We start from the raw sequence: 23287 nt of genomic DNA, 5'->3' as shown, positions 1-23287 counted from the left end.
CCCCTTCCCCTGAGCCTTTTGGGAGCCATTCCCTACTTTGCCCTGCTGCTGGGGTTCAGCCAAAATAAACCCCAGCCCTGCCCTGCATGTCACACAGGGAGGGACCAAGGGCAGGGTGCTGGGCTGACACCAAGGTGGGTGACAGGGACAGGGTGCTGTGAGCTCTGGGAGGGTTTCTGGATGACCCTGTGGCTCAGGGCTGGCTGATGCCTCTCCAGGATGAGGTCCAGGAGAACTTGCTACTGTTTGTGAGGGTGGTTATTGCTCCTGAGAGTGACAGGGCTGAGAACAGACAATCATCTAAAAGCAATCAGTGCTGTTGAGACAGCTGCAGCACTGGCCTTTCTGATCAGCTTGTTAATCAACAGAATACATTTTTCTGAGTATTAAGAAAATATATATACTCTGGCTGAGCCAGTTGGCAGCAGGAGACCTAATTTTTCATATATCTCTGTTTTTCTTCTATTCTTTTTTTTGTATTATTATTATTTTACCCTGTCCTTCTTGAACAGAGCCTAAAGGACCCAGAGGTGCAGAGGAGCAGCTGATACCACAGGGTAAGTTCATAGTTTCTGCTATTTCTCTATCAAAGCACAAACTGTTGTTGATATCCCAAAACTCAGAAGGGTCCTGTGGCCAGGAGCTCTTTGGAGCCTCACAGATGGAGAGGCTGAGTTTGTTCTTTGGATTTTATTTGATCATATCAGGCTCCTTTGGTTGGAGAGGCCAAACACCAGTTTTGTCATTCCCCAGCACACAAGGGATGGAGAGGCAGATCATGGGAGCACGTATGGCCAGAGCCAGCAGGGCATGTCCTGAGTGATGGAAGAAAACTCCTCTAGCTGGTGTGACCTGCTGGGGGCTCCAGGATGTCAGGGCATCACTTTCCTGCGCTCCTTACAAACAGAGCAGCTCCTGTGCAGGGAAAACCCTGGGGAGGAGGGCAGCAGATGGTGTGTTGCAGGTTAATGACAGAGCCAGGGAAAATCCAGGTCTCTGCACATCTGATTTGGTTCCCAGCAGTAGATTACTCACCCTCTGCCTTTTAAATAATATTTTTCCTGTGTTCTTTTACTTCATATTTTTGGAGGATAAACACCAGGGGTTTCAGCTCTCTGGAAGCAGTGGCACTGCAGAGAGCTGATTTATGCCAGCTGATTTGCCCTCCCTCCTTTTCCCTGAATCCTTCCCTCTTTCTTCCCCCTGTTGCACTTGTCTCTTTAGAGCTGGCAACACCATTTGTCACCAGTGTGAGCCCTTGCCTGCCTCATTACCCAGTGCTGCCTCTCCAGCCCTTCCTGCAGCTCTTCCCCCTCCAGGGAAGGAAGTGCCAGCTTCTCTAAAGCTCTGCTGCAGCACTGCCATTGAGGATGCTGCAGGAAATGATTGCTCTGGGCTCCAGAACTTCATGGATTGAGTTATAAGGTTGGACTGAAGGATTGAGGGTGATTTCCACAAGTGAGGGAATGTTCTGGCCCACACTCAGCAGCACAGCAAAACAGTTTCTGCTGTTCTTCCCTCTGTGCTGCAAGTTGCTGCAGGGAAGTTTGAGTTTTTTAGGGGTAGAAGCTGTTTCCAGTGCTGTGAAAAATGCACGTGCTTTCCTAAAAGAGCTCCTGTTCACCTGCCTGGGCTTCCCAGGACAGCATCCCATGCCAGCATCCCACGTCAGGGGAGATCCATCCTTCTATCCATAGAAAAGGCTGCAGTTTGTGTCCTGTGGATAAGCAAATTGTGGATCCAAATTGAAATCTGCCCTTAATTCCTTATTCAATACTCATATTAAATCAGATCTTTGTTGATGACTGAATGCAACAAAAGTACAGGCTCACACTCCCACTCAAAGCCATTGAGAAATGTCATTTCCTCAGTCTGCCCAGTTTCATTGTGGATTTAAGGTAGAGAGATTTCATTTTTGTAAGAAAAACAGTTTGGACTTCTCTGCAAAATGGAATAAAAAGAAGAGAGGAAAGGGAATCTTTTCAGGAGGATCTAATATTGGGGGATTATTGCTTTGTTTTGAGAAATTAGGAGTCTGGGGTGATGAGGGTTTTGTACTCCAGGTGAGCTATCCCACATCTAGAGTGGGAATTGTACCCAAATGTGGGAGCTGCAAGTCCTGTGAGCCTTGATGTGGTTGTGCAGCCCTGGTACCAGCTGGGGAGGTGCTGTCCAGCTTCCTTCCTTTCCTCCTCTCCCTCCATTCCCATCCATGCTCTCCACCCCCATGTGCAGCATATTCTGCTGGCACTGGTTTTGGGGGGTCCAGTACCTCTCCTGATACCTGGGAAGGAGAAATACTCTCCTTAAGAGTTGATCAAACCTTCAATTGCTCTGCTGTGTTGTGGTCATATGTACCACATGGACTGAAATCAGAAATCTGAGTGTGCTGAACTTTGGACTCATCCTGATCTCCCCCTGGCTTTGGGGTTTGCATCTGGCACTGCTTTTAAATCCTCTGAGCCCTTTGGTAGCCCAGAAACCCAGAGCCTCTGACAGTTAATGCCTTTATTGTAACCATTAACCACTTAATCTGAGCAGACAGAGCCACTTGCCCACACCTCCAGGGCATCAAAGCTTCAGTGCTGTTTGCACAGTGTTTAAATGTCTCTCCATGTCAGCCCAAGATCAGCAGTGCTCTTCTGAACAACACCATAAAATTGCCAAGTGTTGTTGGTATTTTGGTAGAAATGCTGTTTTGGGGAAAAACAGCATTAAGGTTTTATTTAGTGTCACCAGAAGTGGTGACTTTGGGATCACCAACGCTGCCTCTGCACCTCTCCTGGGCTTACTGAGGTCTGAGTGCCAAGAAACATCCCATGGGCTGCAATCACTGCTCCTGGTGTTGCCCTGGAACCCTGCTCAGTGATGGTCATTACTGACAGACAGTTCCTGCACAAGGGGGAGCATTAATGTCACTTTGGGATTAAAAACCTCTGCACAGCACAGAGCCCTGAGAGATGAATGAGCACAGGAGAAACCAGGGAAACATCATTGATACAGAACCTCTGGGGGTGTGAATAGAGCAAGTGGGAGACAGGGTCTGATTGTCTTTGGCAAATCTATTCTGTGTATTTTGGTACACTGGGATGGCTCAGGAGTTCATGTGTGTCTGGATGAGCCCAGCAAAGGACACCCAGACCCTGCCAAAGCCATTCAGGCCTTGGGAAGGGCTCAGTGTGGCTCTGCCCAGCACATCTCAGCTGGGGGTGCACATCCTGCTGACTTTTTGGGGATGAGGATGTGCTTTTTCCTTACAGGATTGAAGGAAGAAGAGGAGAAGTAAATTCCAGTCTGGCTTACCTGCCGGAGAGCTCCTGCCAGCAGTGGCCCCTGTCAGGGCACTGCTGCATTTCTGCCCTCTGCAGTTCATTCCCTCTGGTTCTGAGGCTGCTGAAGCCTTTCTGACTCAGCAGTGTCCTAACTTCCAGCTAATCTCCTTTCTAACATTTCAGGGATTCCAGGCCAGGTTGGTCCCCCAGGCCCGGTTGGCCCCACGGGGCTCCCAGGACCACCAGGGCCCAAAGGAGAGAAGGGACAGCCCGGGGAGAGGGGCCCTGCAGGGCCACCAGGTGAGTCCTGCCACGGGAGAGGCTTCACTCCACACAAACTGGCTGTGACAGCAGCTCACACAAGGCCAGACACACAAGACTGAGCATCTTCAGTTGGTATCAAATCCATCCCAGTGGGAATTCCCTGGGAGCTGGATCAGCCAGGAGCTCCCAGGGCAGGCAACCACCTGCAGGAGCAATGGCTGACCCTGGGATTTCCTGTGCAGCAGGAGACAGCCTGTCCCAGAAAACTGCAGAGCAGGATCATGTTTCCCCATCCTGCTCAGGAGCTGTAAGAAGGAGCCTGTGACCTGTCAGCCTTTGGAGCAGAGCATTCCCTGTTTAACCCTCTCACTGGGTGCCTGCTTTAACTCCCTTTTTTCTCCACCATTTGTGTCAAGCTGTCAGATGCCAGGATGTCAAACTAATGATGCTTTTGTGTGTTAAGGGAAAAGGTTAGGAGGCCATTCTTTCAGAGAACACTCCATTCCTGAGCTAGGAGTCTTTCTTCATTCCCCAAACGTTCCTGAATGTTTTGATGAAGGTGATACTGCACAATGGGTGCCAGACCTCAGGCTCTGCTCTCTGTGTCTGAAAGGCTGTGCCTTGTGAGCCTGAGCTTGGGTAACATTTAAAACTCTGAGAGTGCCTTAAATGTGAACATTTTTTGGCACTTTCTGGCAAGCTGTCAGTGGCCAAGGTCTGGCCAAGGATGTGTCTTGGGGTTTTTTGGTTTCTCAGTTTGCAAGGAGAGCCTTGCAGCCCCACAGGAGATGTGATCTGTCTGCTCCTGGACTGACTCTGCTTCCTGGCAGGGAGGTGACACAGGTGTACCTGGAGGGAAGGAGGATTTGATTTCACACTTTGCTGCCTGTAGTTTCTCACTCATTCTCAGGGAGAGCGGAGGTTTCACTCTTTCAGCAATTGGGCTGCTCAAAGGCAGCACCTGTGAGCCAAGTCAAGCTCTCTCCTTTGCAGAGGAAGATGCTAAACAAACAAAAAGCAAAAAAAAAACCAAACCCCCACCCAAAAAAAAACCAAACAAACAAAAAAAACCAAACCAAAAAACCAACAACAACAAAAAACAACCAAAACAAACCCCCCCCAAAAAAACCAAACCCAAAAAAAACCGAAAATTGAGAAGCTGTTTCTATTTTCCCCACCCTTCTATGCAGTTCAGGACAGAACTCTTTGTCTTCTTGCTGCCTTTGCACATGATGGCATTATTAGCACATCCCCAAAGGCATTAACACTCCTCTCCTGCCTCTGCACAGGGATGCTGGGACCTCAAGGACCAAGAGGACTTCCAGGAGAAACTGGGATCCCAGGTCCCCCAGGTCCTCCAGGGCCACCAGCCACGCCAAGCCTCCCTCTCACCTTCCAGCAAGGGGTTCTCTACTCACTGCAGCCCACAGCTGAAAAAGAAAGTAAGTTCCCTCCTCATTTTCCCTGTTCTCCTGTGGCATCAGCAGAGTGGGGCAGCTCAGCTCTGCTCCCACCTCCTTGCCAGGCTCTGCCAGGCCCTGGGAACAGCTGGGCACTCCCTGCATTGTGTGGGTCTCTTGGGAGCTCCTGTTCAAGGTGGAACATCTTGGAAACCACAAGGAGTTCACCTCTCCAAAATGAAGAACCAAGTCCCTGCTCTCCTAAACTGTCAGTGAGAGCAGGGTTTGGAGGATTTTGTTCTCTGTGCCTGTTTTGTTTTTAGGTTCATCCCAGCTTTGGGGAGGTAATTTGGTGTTCTCTAAGCTTCCATCGGGAGTGGGAAGAGGGTCTCTGGTGAAATGGCAGAGCTCAGGTGGCATCACCTGAGAGAAAGGGCCAGAGGGATCCAGGGAGGCAGATGAGGTGCTGGTGCACCCCAGCTGTGGGGTTGGAGCCCTCTTGGTGCCACTGCTGTGGTGTTGGAGTGTCAGGGCTGCTCAGGAATCAGCAAGGACTAGAGATTTGCAGCTCTGGAATTCCAACAGACATTTAACACTCAACATCTGTTAAATGTGTCTTCTTCCCTGCCCCTGCAGATGCTTCTTCCACCTGTGTTTCTGGTGCATCCACATTATCCCACATGCACACAAAACACAGAATTATGGACTGGAGAGTCCACACTGCCACCCTGATTTATCCCTTCCCTGTAACAGGAGGGCCAGGGTTTCTTTGTGCTTATACTGATTTAAAGCATAGATTTATTTGATTTGTGCTATGAAAGCTTTCTAGGGAAGCACATCCTGCACTTGGATTGGAATGCTCTCAGATTTGGGCTTGATTGTCCTAGTGCAGCCCTGTGGAGCTGGCAGCAATGATGAGGGAGCAGAGCTGAGCTGTGTCTGCCCTGGCTCTGCTGCTCCTGCCCAGCTTCAAAGCTCAGCTGTCTCAGTTACAGCCAAGGATTACTGAGTCTCCCCATGTCTGACAGTTATCTCAAACTCTCCCCTCCCTTCCACCCACTCTGCTCTCCAGACTCCTTTTCCCAAAAGTGAACAGATGTATTTTGAATTTAGGGAGAATTTTAACAGCTCGATTTCGTATTCAGTTATTAGGGTGTATGGGCAGGATGAGTAACTGAGGTTCAATACTGCGATTTTCACAAAATACACATCAACATGCTGCGTTCTCCAGCCTGAGAACAAGGGAGTTGTGCATTACAGTTGTCTCACTCCTCTCAGGGTCACACATTCTGCCTTTTATTCCAAGTGATCCCTGAGGATGGTTTGGGTGCTGCTGCTGCCCCCTCCCTCCAACCTCCCTTTGACTCAAACTCTTCCTTGTGATCAGTGGACAAATTAAAAAGTGAATAAAGGCTTTGCATGGCCTTCCCAGCCGATGTGTGAGCAGGGTGAACTCAGCGTTGTGCCCAAATGGGAGAGGATAAATGGGGGATAATTATTTCTGTTGTCTCTGCAGCACAGGAACCTGAGGGCTGTGAGGAGATGGTGACTGCTCCATTTCCATCCCTGGGCATTCCTCCCTCCATGCCTGGGCATTTCTTGGTTTGCAGAAGGAGTAGCCCAAAACTTTATGACACTTTTTCTTAATGCAAATCCAGCTGCAAGTGTAAGTTATCTATATCACCATGACAATGTTCTGGCAGTATCAAGTTTATTTTCTCACCATTTTTCCTCTCTGTTGGCTGATTTTGCCTCCCACAGGTTGGTGGAAAGCTGATCTTCTGCCACCAGTAAAACTCAGCCTTGTAAATTCTGCTTAGCTTTTTAAAAATGTATTTACTTGTTTTGAAAGGAGCACATCTGAAAACTATAAACACAAAATTCCAGCTGCTGACAGCAGAGGGAAGCATATTCCTGCTAATGGGAATGAGATGTGAGAGCTGTATCAGGTTATTGTTATTATAAAGAGTTTGGTTCTGCCTGAACATGGTTAATGGCTGTGCCTTTATTAATTGCAGCAAGTTCCTGTTGGCAATATTAATCTGCAAGCAGAAGCCAGAAATAGGGAGACAAATATTTTCTCAGTTTCCCTGTGCTGTGGTAAAAGAATTGGTCCCATTTTTTCCCTCCAGATCAGGTAGCAGAAAAAAAATTAAGACAGGATTACTTCATTTCCATCCTGTCTCAACAAATCAAGGCCATAATGGGGGAATTTATCCCTTAGTCAGAAACCTCAGCCCTCAGCCAGGAACTGAGCTGCTGCTCCCCACTGCTGGGGCTGCTGCGACTGGGATCCCTCAGTTAAAAATGAGTGATCAGATACATGGGCTAGAGCCAGCTCATTCCTATTCCTTGTGCTAACATGGATGATTTCTAGGGAATAGTTAGGGAAAATAATGCAACTCTCACTCTTGAGAGCTGTTTCCTTCCAGCTCCAAGATCTGCCAAGGACACATGAAGTAAAATTAACCTGTTTTCATAGAATCATCACTGTTGGAAAGATCAAGGCCAGATCAAGATCAAGCCCAGCCATCAAGCCATGTCCTCAAGGGCCACAGCCACACATTTTTAACTCTTCCAGGGATGGTGACTCCACCACTCCCTGAGGGAGAGCAAGGGGAAACTGAGGCAGAGCATGCTGGTGTGCCCAGCATGTCAGAGGTGATCAGGGGGAGGGATCAGTGCAGCACCATCCCAGCTGCCAGCAGGGCCCTGCCTGGGGAAGGAGAACAGAGCAGGGGAAGGGAAGGGGAACGAGAGGAGGAAAGGAATTGAGAAAACTGATTTCTTTCCAAGTGTGCTCTGAGCTGCCTTTGCTGCTCTGGCTGGGCAGATTTCCCTGTGTCCTTCAGGGCATTTCTGTGCTGGTTCAGGGTGTCTCTGTTCCATTCCAGAGAACACAGGTGCTCCTACCTGGCCAGGCCACACTGGTTTCTCTTGTCCCCTTGGCTTGGAAAGCTCCTGGAGCAAATTCAGTATCAAGGATTCTCAAATGAAGCATTGTCTGCTGCTTTGGGGTACCCAGGAGCTCTGAACCAGAATCCAGCTCTTGAGCCCGGCAGAGCCTGGCTTAGTGCAGGAGGGGGCTGACAAGGGAAGATTCCTGCTACCATTTGATGCTGTTTTGTGGCTGCTTTAACAATCTCCAGCTGCAGAGAGCCCCAGAATGTCCCCATTTATAAGGGAGTTTATAAGGAGATACAAGTTCTTCCTGCTGCTTTATGAGAACATGGAGGAGTCCCTTAAAAACAGATGAGGGTTGTGTTTTACACACTTCAGCCCCATTTCATTGACAGTGTGTTTCATTCAGAGCTGATCCTGGACAGAAAGCTGGCTCTGAAGGAACTGGCCAGGAAGGAGCTGGCACAGCCCTGGGCTGCCCAGGCCAGACAGGAGTTGCTGAGCCCAAGGGTTGTTGATCAGAGCTCTCCTCTGTGTCACAATCATGGAATCACCTTTCATTAAATAATGTTGAGTCAAATGTCAGCAGGGGTGGATTTGTGGGAGTAACTGTCATGGTAATAATGTGCCATTTAGCTGGAATGTTTTGTAACCCAAATCTTTATCCCTGGCTTACGTCCAGCAGAAATTAAACCCTGGTTGTTTGCTGTCCATCCTCTGCCCCTCTCAGCGGATGTGCAGTTGATTTTATTGGTCACTTTAAAAACAAAAAGCTCTGCAACTGTTAATGCCTTCATTGCTGTTTGATGCTCATTTTCCAATTTCATCTTACTCCCAAGCTGTGATGGATTTTGACATGGTCAAATAAAACTCAAATTAATTGGATTACACACTTCACTGGGGTACCTTTCCTCCTGAACATGAGAAGAGTCTCAGTTGTTTTGTTTCAGGGCTGTGAGGAGGGGGAATGAATGGGTTTAGAAACAGCAGTCAGATAAATACCTGTTTGCATTCAGGTTTTAGGCACAAAATGTGGTTCTTAGAGGAATCTGGGTTGGATCTTGTGCTGTCCTGCTGCCAGGAAGGCATTGCAGAGCTATCCTGTCATCCTTGGCAGCCCAAGCCATTGCACAGTTTCCCCTGGAACTGCTTTCAAACACCTGCCTTGGAAATTCTCTCTATCACTGCTCCAGAAGCTGGGAAGGCTTCACAAAGTGGCTGCTAAAATTTCTAGAGAGTTCACCTTCTGACCTGTGGGCTGGACTCTGCAGAGTAAGCAAACACCCTTCTGACCTTCCTGGTGTCACTTGGCATCTGCAGTGAGACATTCCCAGCCTTTTCCTGCCCAGGGTTCCCCTGGATTTTACTGTGATGAGTTACAGGGATGAGTAGAAGGAAACATGAGTAAGCTTGAGGTCATGGGCAGGAGGAGGTGGACATTATTCCTTTATGGCAGCTTCAGCTGTGGAAAATGTGGGGTTTTCAGAGGGTTTGCCATCCTGGTGACCAGGAGCCAACATCTTCATCCAGATTAAACAGGAGATTGGTCCTTCAGCAAAGGGTCAGGACAGAAAGCCTTGGTAGCACCAAGATGTGGGGTTCCTTGTTCTTGTGCTTGTTTTGGGGCCTTGTTGTCTTGGTTGCTCATTGAATTTTTGCCCCAGATTCCCACAACTGTCCCAAAGTGTTGTGGGGTGCTCAGATGAAAGGTGCGGCCACCTCCCCAGATTACAGCTGTGCCACAGTACAGGTCCACAGGGAACAGGGTTGGAATATGGTTTTGACATCGCAATAAATACTGAGGGTTGCTTTTTTATTTATTTATTCTTCTCTCTTTCTTGGTTTCTGTGTCAACGACCTTGGTAGAAAATTCTTTCCGGGGCAAACATGGATCCTCTTATCAAACTTTTCTGGCTCACAGAACTCGCTGTAAAACCTCTTCCACAGCAGCCTTGGAGAGCAAAGCAGGTGCTCGAGGAGCCCGAATTCAGCATCCTGCAGCGCTGCCGGCCCAATCCATCCTGCAGCGCTGCCTGCAATATTCACCCTGCAGCGCTGCTGGCCCAATCCGTCCTGCAGCACTGCCCGCAATATTCACCCTGCAGCGCTGCCGGCCCGCGGCCAGCAACGGGCGCCAGAGCACCGCGGAGAGAGCCGGGCTGGGCTCGGGTCTGACTGAGATCCTGGCTGGGATCGAGACTAATTGTGATCCCGACTGGGATCGAGTCAAACTGTGATCTTAGTTGGACTTGAGACTGAGATCCCGGCTGGGATTGAGTCTAGCTGTGGTCCTGGCTGGGCTCAACACTGTGATCCCGGCTGGGCTCGACACTAACTGAGATCCCAGCTGGGCTCAAGTTCAGCTGTGGTCCTGGCTGGGTTGAAGACTGAGATCCTGACTGGGCTCGAGTCTAACTGTGACCCTAACTGTGACCCTGACTGTGACCCTGCCTGTGCTCTCTTGCAGATGGAGAAGCCCAGCTGGCCTCCACCGTCATCGACACCATCCTGGCAGGGCTGCCCGGCCCGCGGGGAGCCCCGGGGCCTGTGGGGCCACCAGGTGACAGCCGGGGCTGGGCCTGGAGCTGGGCCTAGGGCTGGGCTCAGGGGTGGGCTCGGGGCTGGGTCAGAGCTGGGCCTGGGGTTGGGCTCAGAGTTGGGCTCGGGGCTGGGCTGGGGCTGGGGTCAGAGATGGGCTCAGGGCTGGGCTTGGAGCTGGCAGGGCAAGAGGAAGGCAAAGCCCCTCTGATGGGGAGTTGATGCTCTGTGGGTGTCTGCAGGGAAAGGGAGGGCTACTCACTGGCAAGAAGTAACTGGGTTTTTTTCTGTTGATAGTGGTTGGTTGTTTGACCTTTACATCTTAAGAAAGGGGCTGATTAAAAGCTGTTTTTAAAAGTAGGTTGTTCAGTGATTCCTTCCTGAGAGCAGAGCTGTTCTCCCCCTGCTGCAGACCTGTCCTGTCACTGCAGAGCTGCACCAGGCAGGGGCTGGCCAGAGGCTCTGTGATGGCTGTGAAGACTTTGGAGCCAGTTTGAGCAATTGCAGATTTTCACCAGTGTAACTGAAATCAGAATCTGAGATGAAAATTCAGTGACAAGCCTTCTTTCTCTCTCTGCTGATGGGTGGCTTAAACGATAATATTCCTGCAAACGTCAGCACTTCCCTGTATGATGCATATTTAGGAGTCAACTCCCATTAGTTGCAGAAAAGGCTTCTCCCTTCATTATGAGGGCCTTTCATTTATCCTTCAATTCCTTTATTCTTTGACTTAAGCATTTGTATGGTGCATTAATGATTGAGGCTGATTCAGCTGTACTTTGTGTATAATGTCCACATTGTTTCATCTCAAGGGTTGTGACAACTAAAGCAGAGAGGAGTATTGCTAAGTTCAGGCTAAGCAAATACCCTGTCTCCCATCTGCAGGTATAATTTAACAGCTACTGTTGAGATATAATTATTTTTTCAAAAGGAATGAATCTGTTAAGTCACTGTGTGAGACAAGTTGACCTGTTTAGATGGTGCTTAACTCATCCTGGAAGCAGCTCTCCTGTGGTACAGATTTTAAATTAATTTATTGCCACTGCAGTGAGTGAAGACCAAGAGAGAGCTTTGCTTGCCCCTCTCAGCCTCTCCTATCTCTGACCAAGTGCAGCAGCCCTGGGGCTTCCCTTGCCACCTGAGATTGCTTCAGGACCAGCACCTGCAGTGTCTCCTCTCATGGAGCTGTTCCATGGATCTAGTTTAAATTTTCTCAAAAGTTGCATTTTAAGGAATGGAAATATGGATGTTACTGACATCCTTCCTGCCTATTTTCACCATTTTTTCCTCCCAGAGCTCTAACATCCCCCCTAGGATGTGTCCTGTCAGGATCTGGGTGTCCAGGAATGCAGTGTTTGATGAAGGCTTCTCACTCATTGGGAGACTCAGCAGAACATGAAAGAAGTGCATGCCTTTGGAATTTAGGGTTCTTCCTCCTAAATTTCCTTAACATTGTCTCCAATTTTGATTCCCACCAGGGCCACCAGGTGCTTCAGGACCCAAAGGCCCCCCAGGACCCATTGGAGCCCCTGGATCACAAGTAAGGTGCTTTGGTGCTTTGGGGTGAGGGGCAGAGGGGAGTCAGGGGTGAAACATCATCCCATGCACAAGGAGGGGGAGTAATCTTGGATCTGCTGTTTTGGTCCCCATGAAATTCTGTGATTCAATTCCTTTTCCTGTGATTTATTTCCTTTTTCTCATTCTGGATTAAGAGGTTGAAATGGTTGTGCTTTCCAGATTTTCCCTTAATCATAACAACACACTGTGCTGCTGCTGTGTCAGAACATTTCACTGTGGCCTGAGTTGATGCAAAGGATCTGACATGGGCTTTACTAACACAGTGATAGAAAAAACTCTGCATTTCCTGTGGAACACATAAAAAGAACAAAAATGCATCAATGGGAATTCACCAATTCACCAGAGTGAATGTTAAGCCCACTTTTCCAGAGATAACACTTTCTATTCAAGAAAAATATCACAAATTCCCATCAGTTTGATTATTTATTGGTACAAACATTGTGGAGGGGGGAGATAATAATGGAGTGGGAAAAACTCACTCCAAAGAATTTATGGTAGAATAAGGGCACAGTACTCACATGGGTGGAAAAAGCTGATTAAATGGAAAGAAGTGAAGTCATGAATAGGGAACTGCCAAACTTCTCAAACTGTGGTTGGCTGATACAAAGGGACTCAGTTTTGGGAAGAATATTGCTCAATGTGGAGGTAAAACAGCAGCATCAGATTTTTCAGAGGAATCCCACATGGCTGGAGAGCACAGAGAAAGGTTAAGTGATTTTATAGAGGGATGTAACTCAGATCTGGAGGTTTGGAACTGAAAATAAAGATTTTTCCTATGTGTTTATTAACCACTTTGAAGAAGCAATGAACAACAGGTTAGGGAAAGTTTGCCAGTGTAGCAGAATCCTTTCAATTAGGAAATACTCTGGAGAACAATGAGAAACTCCAGATAGATACAAACACAGTGAGAGATTTGGCAGCCAAATGACAGATGCAGTTTAACATCATTAAATATAAGGTAATTCACAATTCATAAGTAGATTCTGCAGCAGAGTCTGGCTTTTTGACATGCAGCACACACTGTAAGCCTTTTATATTTTGCAAAATTGTGGAATTCAGTGTTCTTGAGCATCTCTGTCTCACCACACATTAAAGGATGCTTAGGACACTTGGGCTTTGTCCATGCTGCATGTTTGACATGGGGCCAGGCCTGGTGTGTGCCCTGCCTGCTTTGGCAGCCCCAGGGAAGCTCCTAAGCCAGGCCTGAGTCTCTGAATGCTTGGTGGGGCTGGCTGCAGGCAGGGAACAAGGTGCTGCTGGTGAGCACTGCTGGCTCCCAGCTGGAATGGGAGAGGGCTCCTCATTTTCTCCCTTAAATCACATGTGTGCCACCTCCTTGGGTCTGAGCTCCTCGCAGCAACGCTCCTTTCTCTGGGCCCACAAACCCCATTTCTGTGGGTGCTGATGTGGGGATTTGTGGGGCTGTTCCAAACCAGGCTGGCTCAAATCCCCAGTGGCCTGGAGGGGAGCTCCAAACTCACTTCTGCAGCCTCCCAGACAACGTGCAAGTCACCTGAGGTGGAAAAAAAGCATCTTGTGGAGAGGAGGAGAGCTGACAGGCTGAATATAAACAAACAATATTGTTCTCTCATGGTCTGGTTAATAACTGTGGCTTCTCTGGGTGGATAAGTGAAGAATTTGGATCGATTTCTGCATAGCAGTTCAATTAGTAGAAATCTGGAGACTGTGCCCTTCTTAGCCATTGGTGACTGCTTTATAGATTTGTTCAACCCAGGGAGTAAAATTATTAGCAGAGATTGGGCTTAATTTCAAAATTGTTTATTAGGGTGAGTGAATAGCTTCAAAATAATTTCCACTACACAATCCAATTAATTTTCAGGTATGTGTGCTTGCTCCTGCCACCCACTGAGGCAATTAAGAAGTAGGGGGAAGCAGTGGGGATTTTTAAGTTAAACACAGTACCTGTGTATTAATTTCTTCTTGGTAACTGAGAACAAGAACTGTCCTGTCATACTGACCCCAAAAAAATGTTACATCAGGGGCCTGCAGTGCATTAAAAGAACCAAATAGAGGGATCTGCAGAAAGTGCAGGGCTTGGGATATCTGCAAACAGAGCTCCTGTTGTGTGTGCTTGAGGGAAAAAGAGAATCCAGCCCAATTGCTTAATGGGTGTATGAGGTTTTCAGGAGCTGAGGATCACTGGGAAGTGTATTCACTACACCTACACAAAGGTTGCACAGTAGAAATTAATTCCTTCTCATTCTGCATCTCTTCCAGGGCTTGCCAGGATCTCCAGGACAGCCTGGACCAAAAGGATCCAAAGGAGACCGAGGAGAGAGAGTAAGGATTTACAGGCACAGGGAGATTCCCACAGCACCTGGGAGCTGTGGAATTTTACACAACACAGGTCTCACAGATGCAGTGGGACCACAGCCACCACCAACTTTAAATTCAGAGTTTCTGGGGTTTCTGGAGGGACCAAGATGAGGTTTTCTGTACAGAGAAAGAGTTGAATTCCTTGCAAAGTCGGGTATTCCCCAAAGAGATTAGCAGATTTGCTAATTTAGATTTACTAATTTTCATTTGTTACCCCAAAGAGGTAGCAAAGACATGGTGGACAAAGGCCTGTGGAGACCAACTTTCTTACACCAGCCAAATCTGTTTAGTGTGGAGTGTTTTGAGAGGTCTAACTGAACTCTTCCTTCTGTGGCACTAAGGCTTTAAAAACTCACCAGATTTTCCTCAACCAAAGTAATTCCCCAGGTCTAATGATGTTCTTAACATATCTTAACTGAAGTCATGTTCTTAATGTTTATGTGCCTCAGTCCTCAGTGGGCTGTCCAGTGCTGATAACTGATCAGGGTTTGAATGTTAATTCCAAACTGGTGAAGTTTAGGAACTACCAGAGAAATATCTGACAAGGGTGTAAATGTGTCAGATTCCCAGCCCAGCATTCAAGCACTGGGAAGGGTTTGAAAGGGGAATTTGGGCCTTTGGCTGCTTCTGTCCAGCTGAATTGCCAAAAGATCATGGTTTGAAATCTCTGGGTGAGTCTAGGAGCACAAAATCACTTGGGAGTGATCCTTGGCAGAGGATCATCAGCCCTTAGGTCTGAAATGGGCACATGGACTGTGGAGAGCCACTGAGACCCCAGCATGGAGAGAGCCGAAGGAGGGGACAGGGACAAGCAGGCAAACCTTGTTTGGTTCCTGTGGAGTGGTGGATGTCTGCAGTGGTGGCTGCACTGCCACAGCTGTGGGAGCCAAGCTCCTTTCCCTCCCAGGTTTCCTGTCCCACAGATGGGGTGATGGGGGCTGCAGGTGTGTGAGTCCCCCAGGACAGAACCTCCTCTGCGTTCCTGCTCCCCTTCCAACCCAGCAGAGCAGAGGAGCCTGAAAGAGCCAGGACAGGGAAATGCAGATCAGTGAGCTCCAGTGTGCTGCCTTCTCCAATTCCTGGGAATAACCAGCCACAGACAAACTGCTCCTCACAGTGCAGACTGTGCAAGGGGCTTGTTTCACCCCTCCTGAGGCACCAGGAGCAGCAGAGGTCTGAAGGTGAAGCACATCTGCCTTTGGAAATCTCTGTTATAATTTAGGTTTGGGTGCTTGGTCCTGTTCTTATGTAAGAAATCACTTGCACTTCTCTGAAACACAGAGTGGCTTTTGGTCATTTTTTGTAACATTTTCCTTGTGCAGCTCAGCCAGTTTGGGCATGACTTGGCTTTGCAAATAGTTTGCAGACTGATGGAGTTCTGGGACTAGAATTCAAAATTCTGGTAGAGAGCAAAACCTGAACTGATTACCAACTGCATCTCATTGCCATTCAATCTTTATTTTCAGCTTAAAAAATAGAAATGCATGGTGTGTGGCAAAGTGTCACATTTCCATCCAGGAAACAGATAAAACTCTTCCTTGAGGATTTATTTAACATTTTGCTGTAGTTTGTGGTTGACCATCTTACTAATATTACTACTAATATACCATATTATTGCTACACTTATTTTGAAACAAAATCCTGTTGATTGTGTCCATTCACTCTTGACAGATCCCTTAGAATTTGGTTTTGTTCTCTCCTTGCTAGGGATTTAGAATTTTAATTCTTCTCTTAGGTTTGGGACCAATGAGATTTTCAAATATCAAAATGTCTTGATAAATAGAAAAAAACCACCCAGTTAGTGTGGAAAGGGAAGCTGGCAGCTTTTTCTGTCGTAATTTCTGTAGGGTGCTCTGTGTGCTTTTTGTCTTTTGTGAGTGTGGCTTTGAATGTTGGTTTTGACAACTGCATGCTGCAATTTTGGGTTTGGTGGATAAAAATGAGGGCTCGAGCAGAGGAGCTGTGCAGCTGCAAAGAAAAGCAGAGGGGAGGGGGAGGTTTACAGCATCTACTGAGATTTGAGGAAATGTTATTATACATTCTTCCTGCTTAATCTGGGAGAGAACAGATGTGGGAGAGACCTGCAGCAGTCAGACACAGCCCCTGGATGGCTCAGCTCTGTGTGCTGCTCACGCTCAGCCTCTGCTCAGCCCAGCCAGGGAGGCTCCCCAGCATCTCCAGGCACTCTTCAGAGCAAAACCAGGGAGGCTGGGATAAAAGATATTGCCAACATCCAGCCTAAATATCCTTTGATCCCCTTTAAGCTGATAACATCCTTTCTGTTCCTCCTGGACATGGAGCACAGGCTGTTTATGTATTTTCAGTCTGTTGTTGTGCTCCTCTCTGAGATTTTTCCTTTTGCCTGTGCAGAATCCAAGTATTTCCCTTTGAAGATACTGGGAGCACCTGACAGACTGGGCTTCTCTCCCTGTCCATAGGGGTCTGTTCCTGGTGCTGGCAAGGCATTCCATAGGAATTAATTCCATGGGAATGTTCTGTAGGTGCCCTTTGGTTTTATACAAATTTGATGGACACAAACCCAGAAGCTCTCCCTTTCCACTACCATATATGTAATATATGTATATATATACTATAATACCATATATTATATATACATATACTACATATACATACATATACACATTTGTACATGTACATATATGTATATATTTTTGGGGGGGGGGGGGAAAGGATGGGTTTGTTGCTGTGTGTGTCTGCAGGAAAGAGCCAGGGGAAATATGTGGCTGTTTCATTAATGGATTTCTATGAATGCTTTTACATTTTGCTTCTTCTTCCCAAGCCCCTGCTTTCTCACTAAATAACCTGTAACTGCTCTCCTGGTCAGGGATTCTGCCCTGCCCCAGCTGCTCCAGGGTGGGAAAAGATGTTCAGTTCAACAGCATTTCATTCTGCCCCAAACCAACACATACTAGTTCAAACTGTTTCTCTTAAAGAAAAAATAAAATAATTTTTGAAAAAAGAACAAAAACCCCTCACTGAGAACAATGTGAAAATTAGCACAGCAGGAGAAAGAAACAAACCGACCAAAATATTGTACCTGTGTTTTGATCAGTAGCTGTGGGGTGTGTGGAGCAGGAGCAGATTAAATCAGGGCTTGGTGGGAGTCCTGGGCTCTGTTCTGGCTGGGGCAGCATCACTTCTACCAGAGAGAAGAATGCAGTGTCTTTGTAAGGAACAAATCTCCAGCCAAATTCCTTCTTGCTATAATGTAACTGACTGCTGGAAAGTTCAGAAAACCTGCTAATCGTCTTACAGAGAGGGCACTGAGCTCAGGAGCTCTGTATCCAACCAGCTCCTCCAGAGCCTGATGGGATTTGGAGCTGATCCTTGACAGAAAACCATAACCCCCTTTTGCTGTCTCTAAGTGATAATGTCAAGGGAGAGGAATTTTTTTTACATATTATCCCAAGTGTAAGGGGTTTTTTTTCCCCATTAAGCCATCTTAATTCCACTAGTAAAAATTACACTGTGTTCTTGTCAAGTGGCAAAGTATCTCCTAATGACACTGCCTTTATTTCCAACAGGGGCAAGCAGGTCTGCCTGGAGAGAGGGGCATTAAGGGACTCCCTGTAAGTGCTGCACTCGTGGGTGGTGCCAGGCTCAGCTGGGGCTGGTGCCTGGCACTGCAGGGGCTGCTGGAGCTGCTCCAGAGCTGAGCTCTGCTGCCTCCAGCTCAGACATCTTCTCATGTAAAATCCTTTCCTTAGGATTTTTTCTTTCTGAGAAGCTGAGAGGCCTCAAGAAAGAAAATGTAAACATTGATTATCTGCTGCTGTGGAATGCAACAGGTGCATCTGTGATTGGCCCATGGTGGATGTTTATAATTAATGGCCAACCACAGTCAGCTGGCTCAGGCAGAGAGCCCGGGACAGCTGCCTTTTCTTATCATTCTTTCATTGTTTTCTATTCTTGGCTTGGCCAGCCTTCTGAGATGAAACCTTTTCTTCTATTCTTTTAGTATAGTTTTAATGTAATATATATCATAAAATAATAAATCAAGCCTTCTGAAACATGGAGTCAGATCCTCATCTCTTCCCTCATCCTAAGACCGCTGTGAACACGGTCACAGGCTCCAGCTCAGATATTTGTTCCATAGATACTCTCACTTTAACAAATCCCTGTGCAAATGAAGCATTCCTGGTGTAAAGCACAGTGCTGATGTGACCAGGGGGGATCAGGGGGCTGGGCTGTGCCTGCAGATCCCTCTGGGCACACACAGCAGCTTCTGGCACCAAAGGTGGGCACAGTCAAACAGCTCAAAGTCCATCAGCTGCTCTCAACTCCCTCCTGCACCTCAGCTGGCCAAGCTGAGCTGGAAACCCTGCAATGAGGTTAAGAGATGTCTCCAAATGATTTTTTGGCAATTCCTGGACAGATGCCCAGAGGAGATGTCTGCACTGGCACATGGCCAGTGGAAATAAACCAATGGTGGTGAAGGTTGGTTGACAGACATCTAGTGGAGAAAATTGGTCGGTTTTTTTGGCTGGCAGGTTCTAGAGAAGCCCCAGAGCCTCTGGGAGGGTTCTGATCTCTCTTCCTTGGTTCCATCTCATCATTTCATACAATTCACACGACATTTTCCTTGGTCCCTCCTCCTGTGCTCACCTCTGCTTTGCAAATGTCTCAGGGATGTCCAAATTTGAGGAGGCCAAGCCTTTCCAGTCTGTTTTAGATTGTTAGTTTTGTTTTATGTTTAGCTTAGAGTGGTTGAATCTCTCCCTGTCACCTGCTCTTCAGAAAGTGCATGAACCTCCTGGCTGGGGGAAACATGGGAGCAGTGTTCCCAGCACAGAGAGATCTTTGTTCAAGAAAAGCTTAATGAGCATCTTCAGAGGCAGAAAGGGATGTGACTAATTAATGAAAGCAAAATGGAGGGGGTTTCTGTTCTAGATCAGGATGGTAACATGGATTTTGGGGGGAAAGGAGCAATTTATCTGAGAGCATAGTGAGATGTCTGTGGCCGTGCTGGGGCAGGCCATGGCAGTGGCTCCTCCTGCAGCTTGGCCACTCCTGAGCAAGCTCATTTGTGTTAGAAGTGCCTTTGACCTCCTGGGAAGCTGACAGGAGCCAGGGCAAAGCTCAGGAGAGCACTTTGGCCCTTGGCATGAAGGTCCTTGTGTTTCCTGCTGGTGAAATGCTGCTTTAATTTGCTCCTTTGGTGGGGAGGGATCCAAGGGCTCCTGGAAGGCTCCTCAGCCACACGTAACCAATTTTCCTTCCTTTGTTTCAGGGTGAACCAGGCAAGAAGGGTGAGGAAGGAGACAAAGGTGCTGATGTAAGGATGTGTTTCTATTGTTTTACTTTTGGTTTTGTCACTTTGCTGTCCCTCAACCCTTTGACAGGTGGGTTTGGGGGGCCAGAGGCTGAGTCCACAGTTAAATGTGCAGAGCAAGGGTGCCTTGGGTTTGAATTTATTGTGTGCCAGAAATTCTGATCTGTGAGGTTTCCTTGGCCATGCTGTCACCATGTTCTTGAGCACCTCAGTCCCCAGAGGTTGCTCTGTCACATGGAGCTGGTTGGGAATTGCTTCCCTATTGTCCCTCCCAGCTGCTGAGGGACAGACTCCAAAAAGAGACCAAACTGTAAGAGCAGAGCATTGGAGTTCTCACATCTCTGCTCTCAATCCCTGAAACACTTCCCAACATCTCTTTGGCCCTTCAAGCCCACACCTAAGGTGACAAGGACAACAAACTACAGCTTGAGTGTACATGAGGAGCTCTTTGAACAGGGATTTCTCCTGCACTCCTACTTAGGTTACCTCATCTTTTACGTCTTTTCATTTTTAAACATGCTCACTGCAGGGTTTGGTGCTATAAAAGTGACATTATGGACAAGAAGCCTATTCTGGAACACATTCCAATGTTTTTGTTTTCTTTCTTGCAGGGGGAAGGTGTCCAACAGCTTCGAGAGGCTCTGAAGATTTTAGCTGAGAGGGTATTGATCCTTGAGCACATGATAGGAATTCATGGTAAGCACTGCTAAGGTTTTCTTCTCCAGGGAACCAGGGCTCTGCTCAGGATTGATGGTTAAACATCCTCCCACTCTCCTGAGCTCTCTGGTGTCTGTTCAAGCCCCATTTTCAAAACTGGGTACCATGAATTAGTTTTGAGTTGAGTTCCAGCACCTGCACTATTTCTTCTGGCTTTCCAGTAGCAGGTGAAATGACCCTTACAGTGATTTTTGTTACAGTTCAGGCAGCCAAGTCATGAGCAGCAGCTCAAGCCATGTGGCACAGATCATCCACCAGCTTCCCACAGAGCTGCTTGTTCAAGTCTTTAGGCCAGATCATTTAATCCTGTTAACAGCATCTTTCAAGTGACTTGAACACCTCTGAGGCCCTTGCTTTGTGCAGCACCAGGTTTTGCAGGGAAAGCCCAGACAGAGCTGCCATGTCACCCTGAAAATCAGTGATTTTCATGTCACCCTGAAAACCAGTGATCCCTCAACATTTTGTGGTCATAACTTACATGAAACCTATTTTCACAGTCAGATTTAAAGAAAGTCCCACATGTTTTACATTCAGATAGATTTTTGTGATTTCTTGAGGCTGTTGGCTTTCCCATCACTGGGACAGGGTGTACATCATTCTTTAAAGAATGTTCTCTTCCCTTAACCACAGGATGGTGGTGGTTATTGTCACAGGAGTTGGTTATTGCCACGCTGTAGCCAAAGATCAGTTAGTTCTCTCCCAGCTGCCAAAACCTTCTGTGCCAGAACAACAAACACCTTCTGTGTTTCAGAAACAGTCAGAGGCAAAATGTTTGGCTCTGCTGCCCCAGCCTGTGAGCAGCAAACCTGCTCCATGGCACTGAGCAAATCCCAGAGCACTTTTCTGTCCTTGACACATGGAACCTCATTCCTGGCCTTGCTTGTGAGCCCACCTCACACCTCCCCTCAGATCAGCATCCACTTTTATTGGGATGTGGCCTTTGGAGATTGATTTAAGCTGTGGGAATGCTAAGCAGCTGAATTGCCCAGCAGTCCTGACAGTGCCTCACTGCACAGTAATTCCATCCCAAGCACTGCAGGCAGCGCCTGGGGATCCCAGCCCTGCCTGGAGCCAGCAGAGCTGGGGTGGAATTGCTGCTGGACCCTTCCAGTGCCAGGGCATGGCTGGGCTGGAGCCTGCTCTGCTCTGTCACTGCAGGACACAAAACACACACTGCTGCTCTCAAGGTGAAAAAAAGAGAAGTTTATTTTCTGACCCCAACATTTATAGTTTTCTAAAAGTGACAGTGGATTGGAGGGTGAAAGTGCCACCTGTCCAATGCCACTGGACAAACCAACAGTCCATCAAGTTTCTCTTCTTCCATAAAAGAATACAAAACAATAAGTTATTTACAAAAAGTATGTGAGAAAGTTTGTTACAAGAATGTAAACATCAGAAGGCATAGAAAATCTTAAAAATTCAGAGCAACACAGCTCAGTGGCCTCCTGCCCTTGGAGGCTCCAAGTTCTATTTCCAAAAGCAACAGGCAGCAACAGCATAAGATTTTTGGGAAACCCTGAATCACAACCCCATGATTCAGCCACACTCACCCTGACCTTACCTCTGCTCTAACCCTGCTTCAGTTCACATTTTCATTCCAAGGGTAATGTATTTTTATGTATTTTGTATAAAAATGTATAAAAAGCTGCTTTGCTTTGAGATGGTGGAGGCACCAGGGAGATGCCCACTGGATTTCCTGGGCAGCAACCCATGCCAGCTGGGGTGATCTCCAGGGAGGAGGGAAAGGGGGGTTCCCTGGATGAGTCCATTAGAAAAAGGGATTTACAAGATCCAGGGTCTGGGACTCCTTTGGCTTTTACTTTGTACCTTCATTTACAGTGGTATAAAGCAAAAAATGACATCCTTAGGGATCTTCTGTAGACCCTGGGAGAGGGGTTCACACACCTTGCCCCAGCACAGCTGCCTGATTTAGCTGTTTTTCACATTCTCTGTGGAAATACAGCAGCAGCAAGGCATGTGCTGCTGTTATTTTGAAACAGTCATTTCAGCAAACCATTTGTATTGATCTGTTACTGCTTGGGATGAAGATGAGTTATTTACACCCATCTGTACTTCTATACCAGTGGAACTGCATCAGCAAAAATGGATGTTTTTTAATTGTGCACTGTGCTTAGGTCATATTTAAACACCTATATTGTATGACTTTAGGGTTTTTTTGTCCCATAAGTATTGATAATTGTATTCCTACTCTGTGCTTTTGAAATAGTTCCATTCTTTCACTTCACACATCTTTTAGGCCCTAAAAAAATACTGTACTTGAAAATTAAGGCATATTTTCCTTGTGCAATTCATCTTTGTGTTTATGGTTAAAAAACTGGAACAAACAAAGAGAAAATTTATTTTGTTATAAATAACAAAAAATATTTTCCTTGAGCACAGACCTCCCTGGACTGAAAGGCACCATAGAGGTTTAAACCACCCAGCACCAACTCTCTGGTCATGTTCCCAGTGTAGGTGTTAAGGATTTGACCACAGGTCCTGGGGCAGCCCAGCTTTAAAACCCCACTCAGAAATGCCAATCCCATGCTCTCATTTTCCCAAGAATCTTCCCACTGAGTGTGGTTTCCAAAACCACAGCCAGCCAAGCAACAAGGCAAAACATCCGAGCAAACAAACCTCTCCTCTGCCCTGGGAGGGCAGCTGGAGCTGACCTGGCCTGGGAGCTGCAGAGAACAGCCCAGCACGACACAGCAAAGCCCAAATTGTTTGGCAGGGCTTGGTGCCAGCAGACAGAGCCCAAATCCTCCAGCAGCCAAAATCTCACTGGAAACAGAAACGCTGCCTGGTGGGATCAAACCAAGGCTGGCACGTTGGGCTCCTGGCAGGGAAACACAAACACCCAGCTCTGGAGGCAGAAGGAAGAAGAAATTCAGACATTGGAAATGATGAGGCACATCAAGCCACCAGCACGTGTTGCTGAAGAGTGCCCAGAGCAGTGTACATTGAATTTGTTCAGAAGGAACAGC

At 47.4% G+C, this 23287-nt stretch overlaps 1 protein-coding gene across 7 annotated transcripts in view; it reads left to right on the top strand.

Annotated features, from left to right (window-relative positions):
• Positions 1–23287, top strand: part of COL26A1 (collagen type XXVI alpha 1 chain) — a 169658-nt gene that overhangs the window by 140239 nt on the left and 6132 nt on the right. For 5 of the 7 annotated variants that reach the window (XM_074556866.1, XM_074556865.1, XM_074556870.1 and 2 more), the window contains 9 exons: positions 513–557; positions 3456–3572; positions 4826–4978; positions 10305–10397; positions 11854–11915; positions 14192–14254; positions 17836–17880; positions 19542–19586; positions 20195–20279. In XM_074556866.1, the coding sequence (XP_074412967.1) occupies positions 513–557; positions 3456–3572; positions 4826–4978; positions 10305–10397; positions 11854–11915; positions 14192–14254; positions 17836–17880; positions 19542–19586; positions 20195–20279 (708 nt within the window). The other 2 variants (XM_074556869.1, XM_074556872.1) reach the window with 2 other exon arrangements.

Source organism: Zonotrichia albicollis, chromosome 22 (assembly GCF_047830755.1).
Source record: "Zonotrichia albicollis isolate bZonAlb1 chromosome 22, bZonAlb1.hap1, whole genome shotgun sequence".
NCBI lineage: Eukaryota > Metazoa > Chordata > Aves > Passeriformes > Passerellidae > Zonotrichia > Zonotrichia albicollis.
Note: the sequence above shows the minus strand (reverse complement) of the source record. Positions and strands in the feature narration are given on the sequence as shown.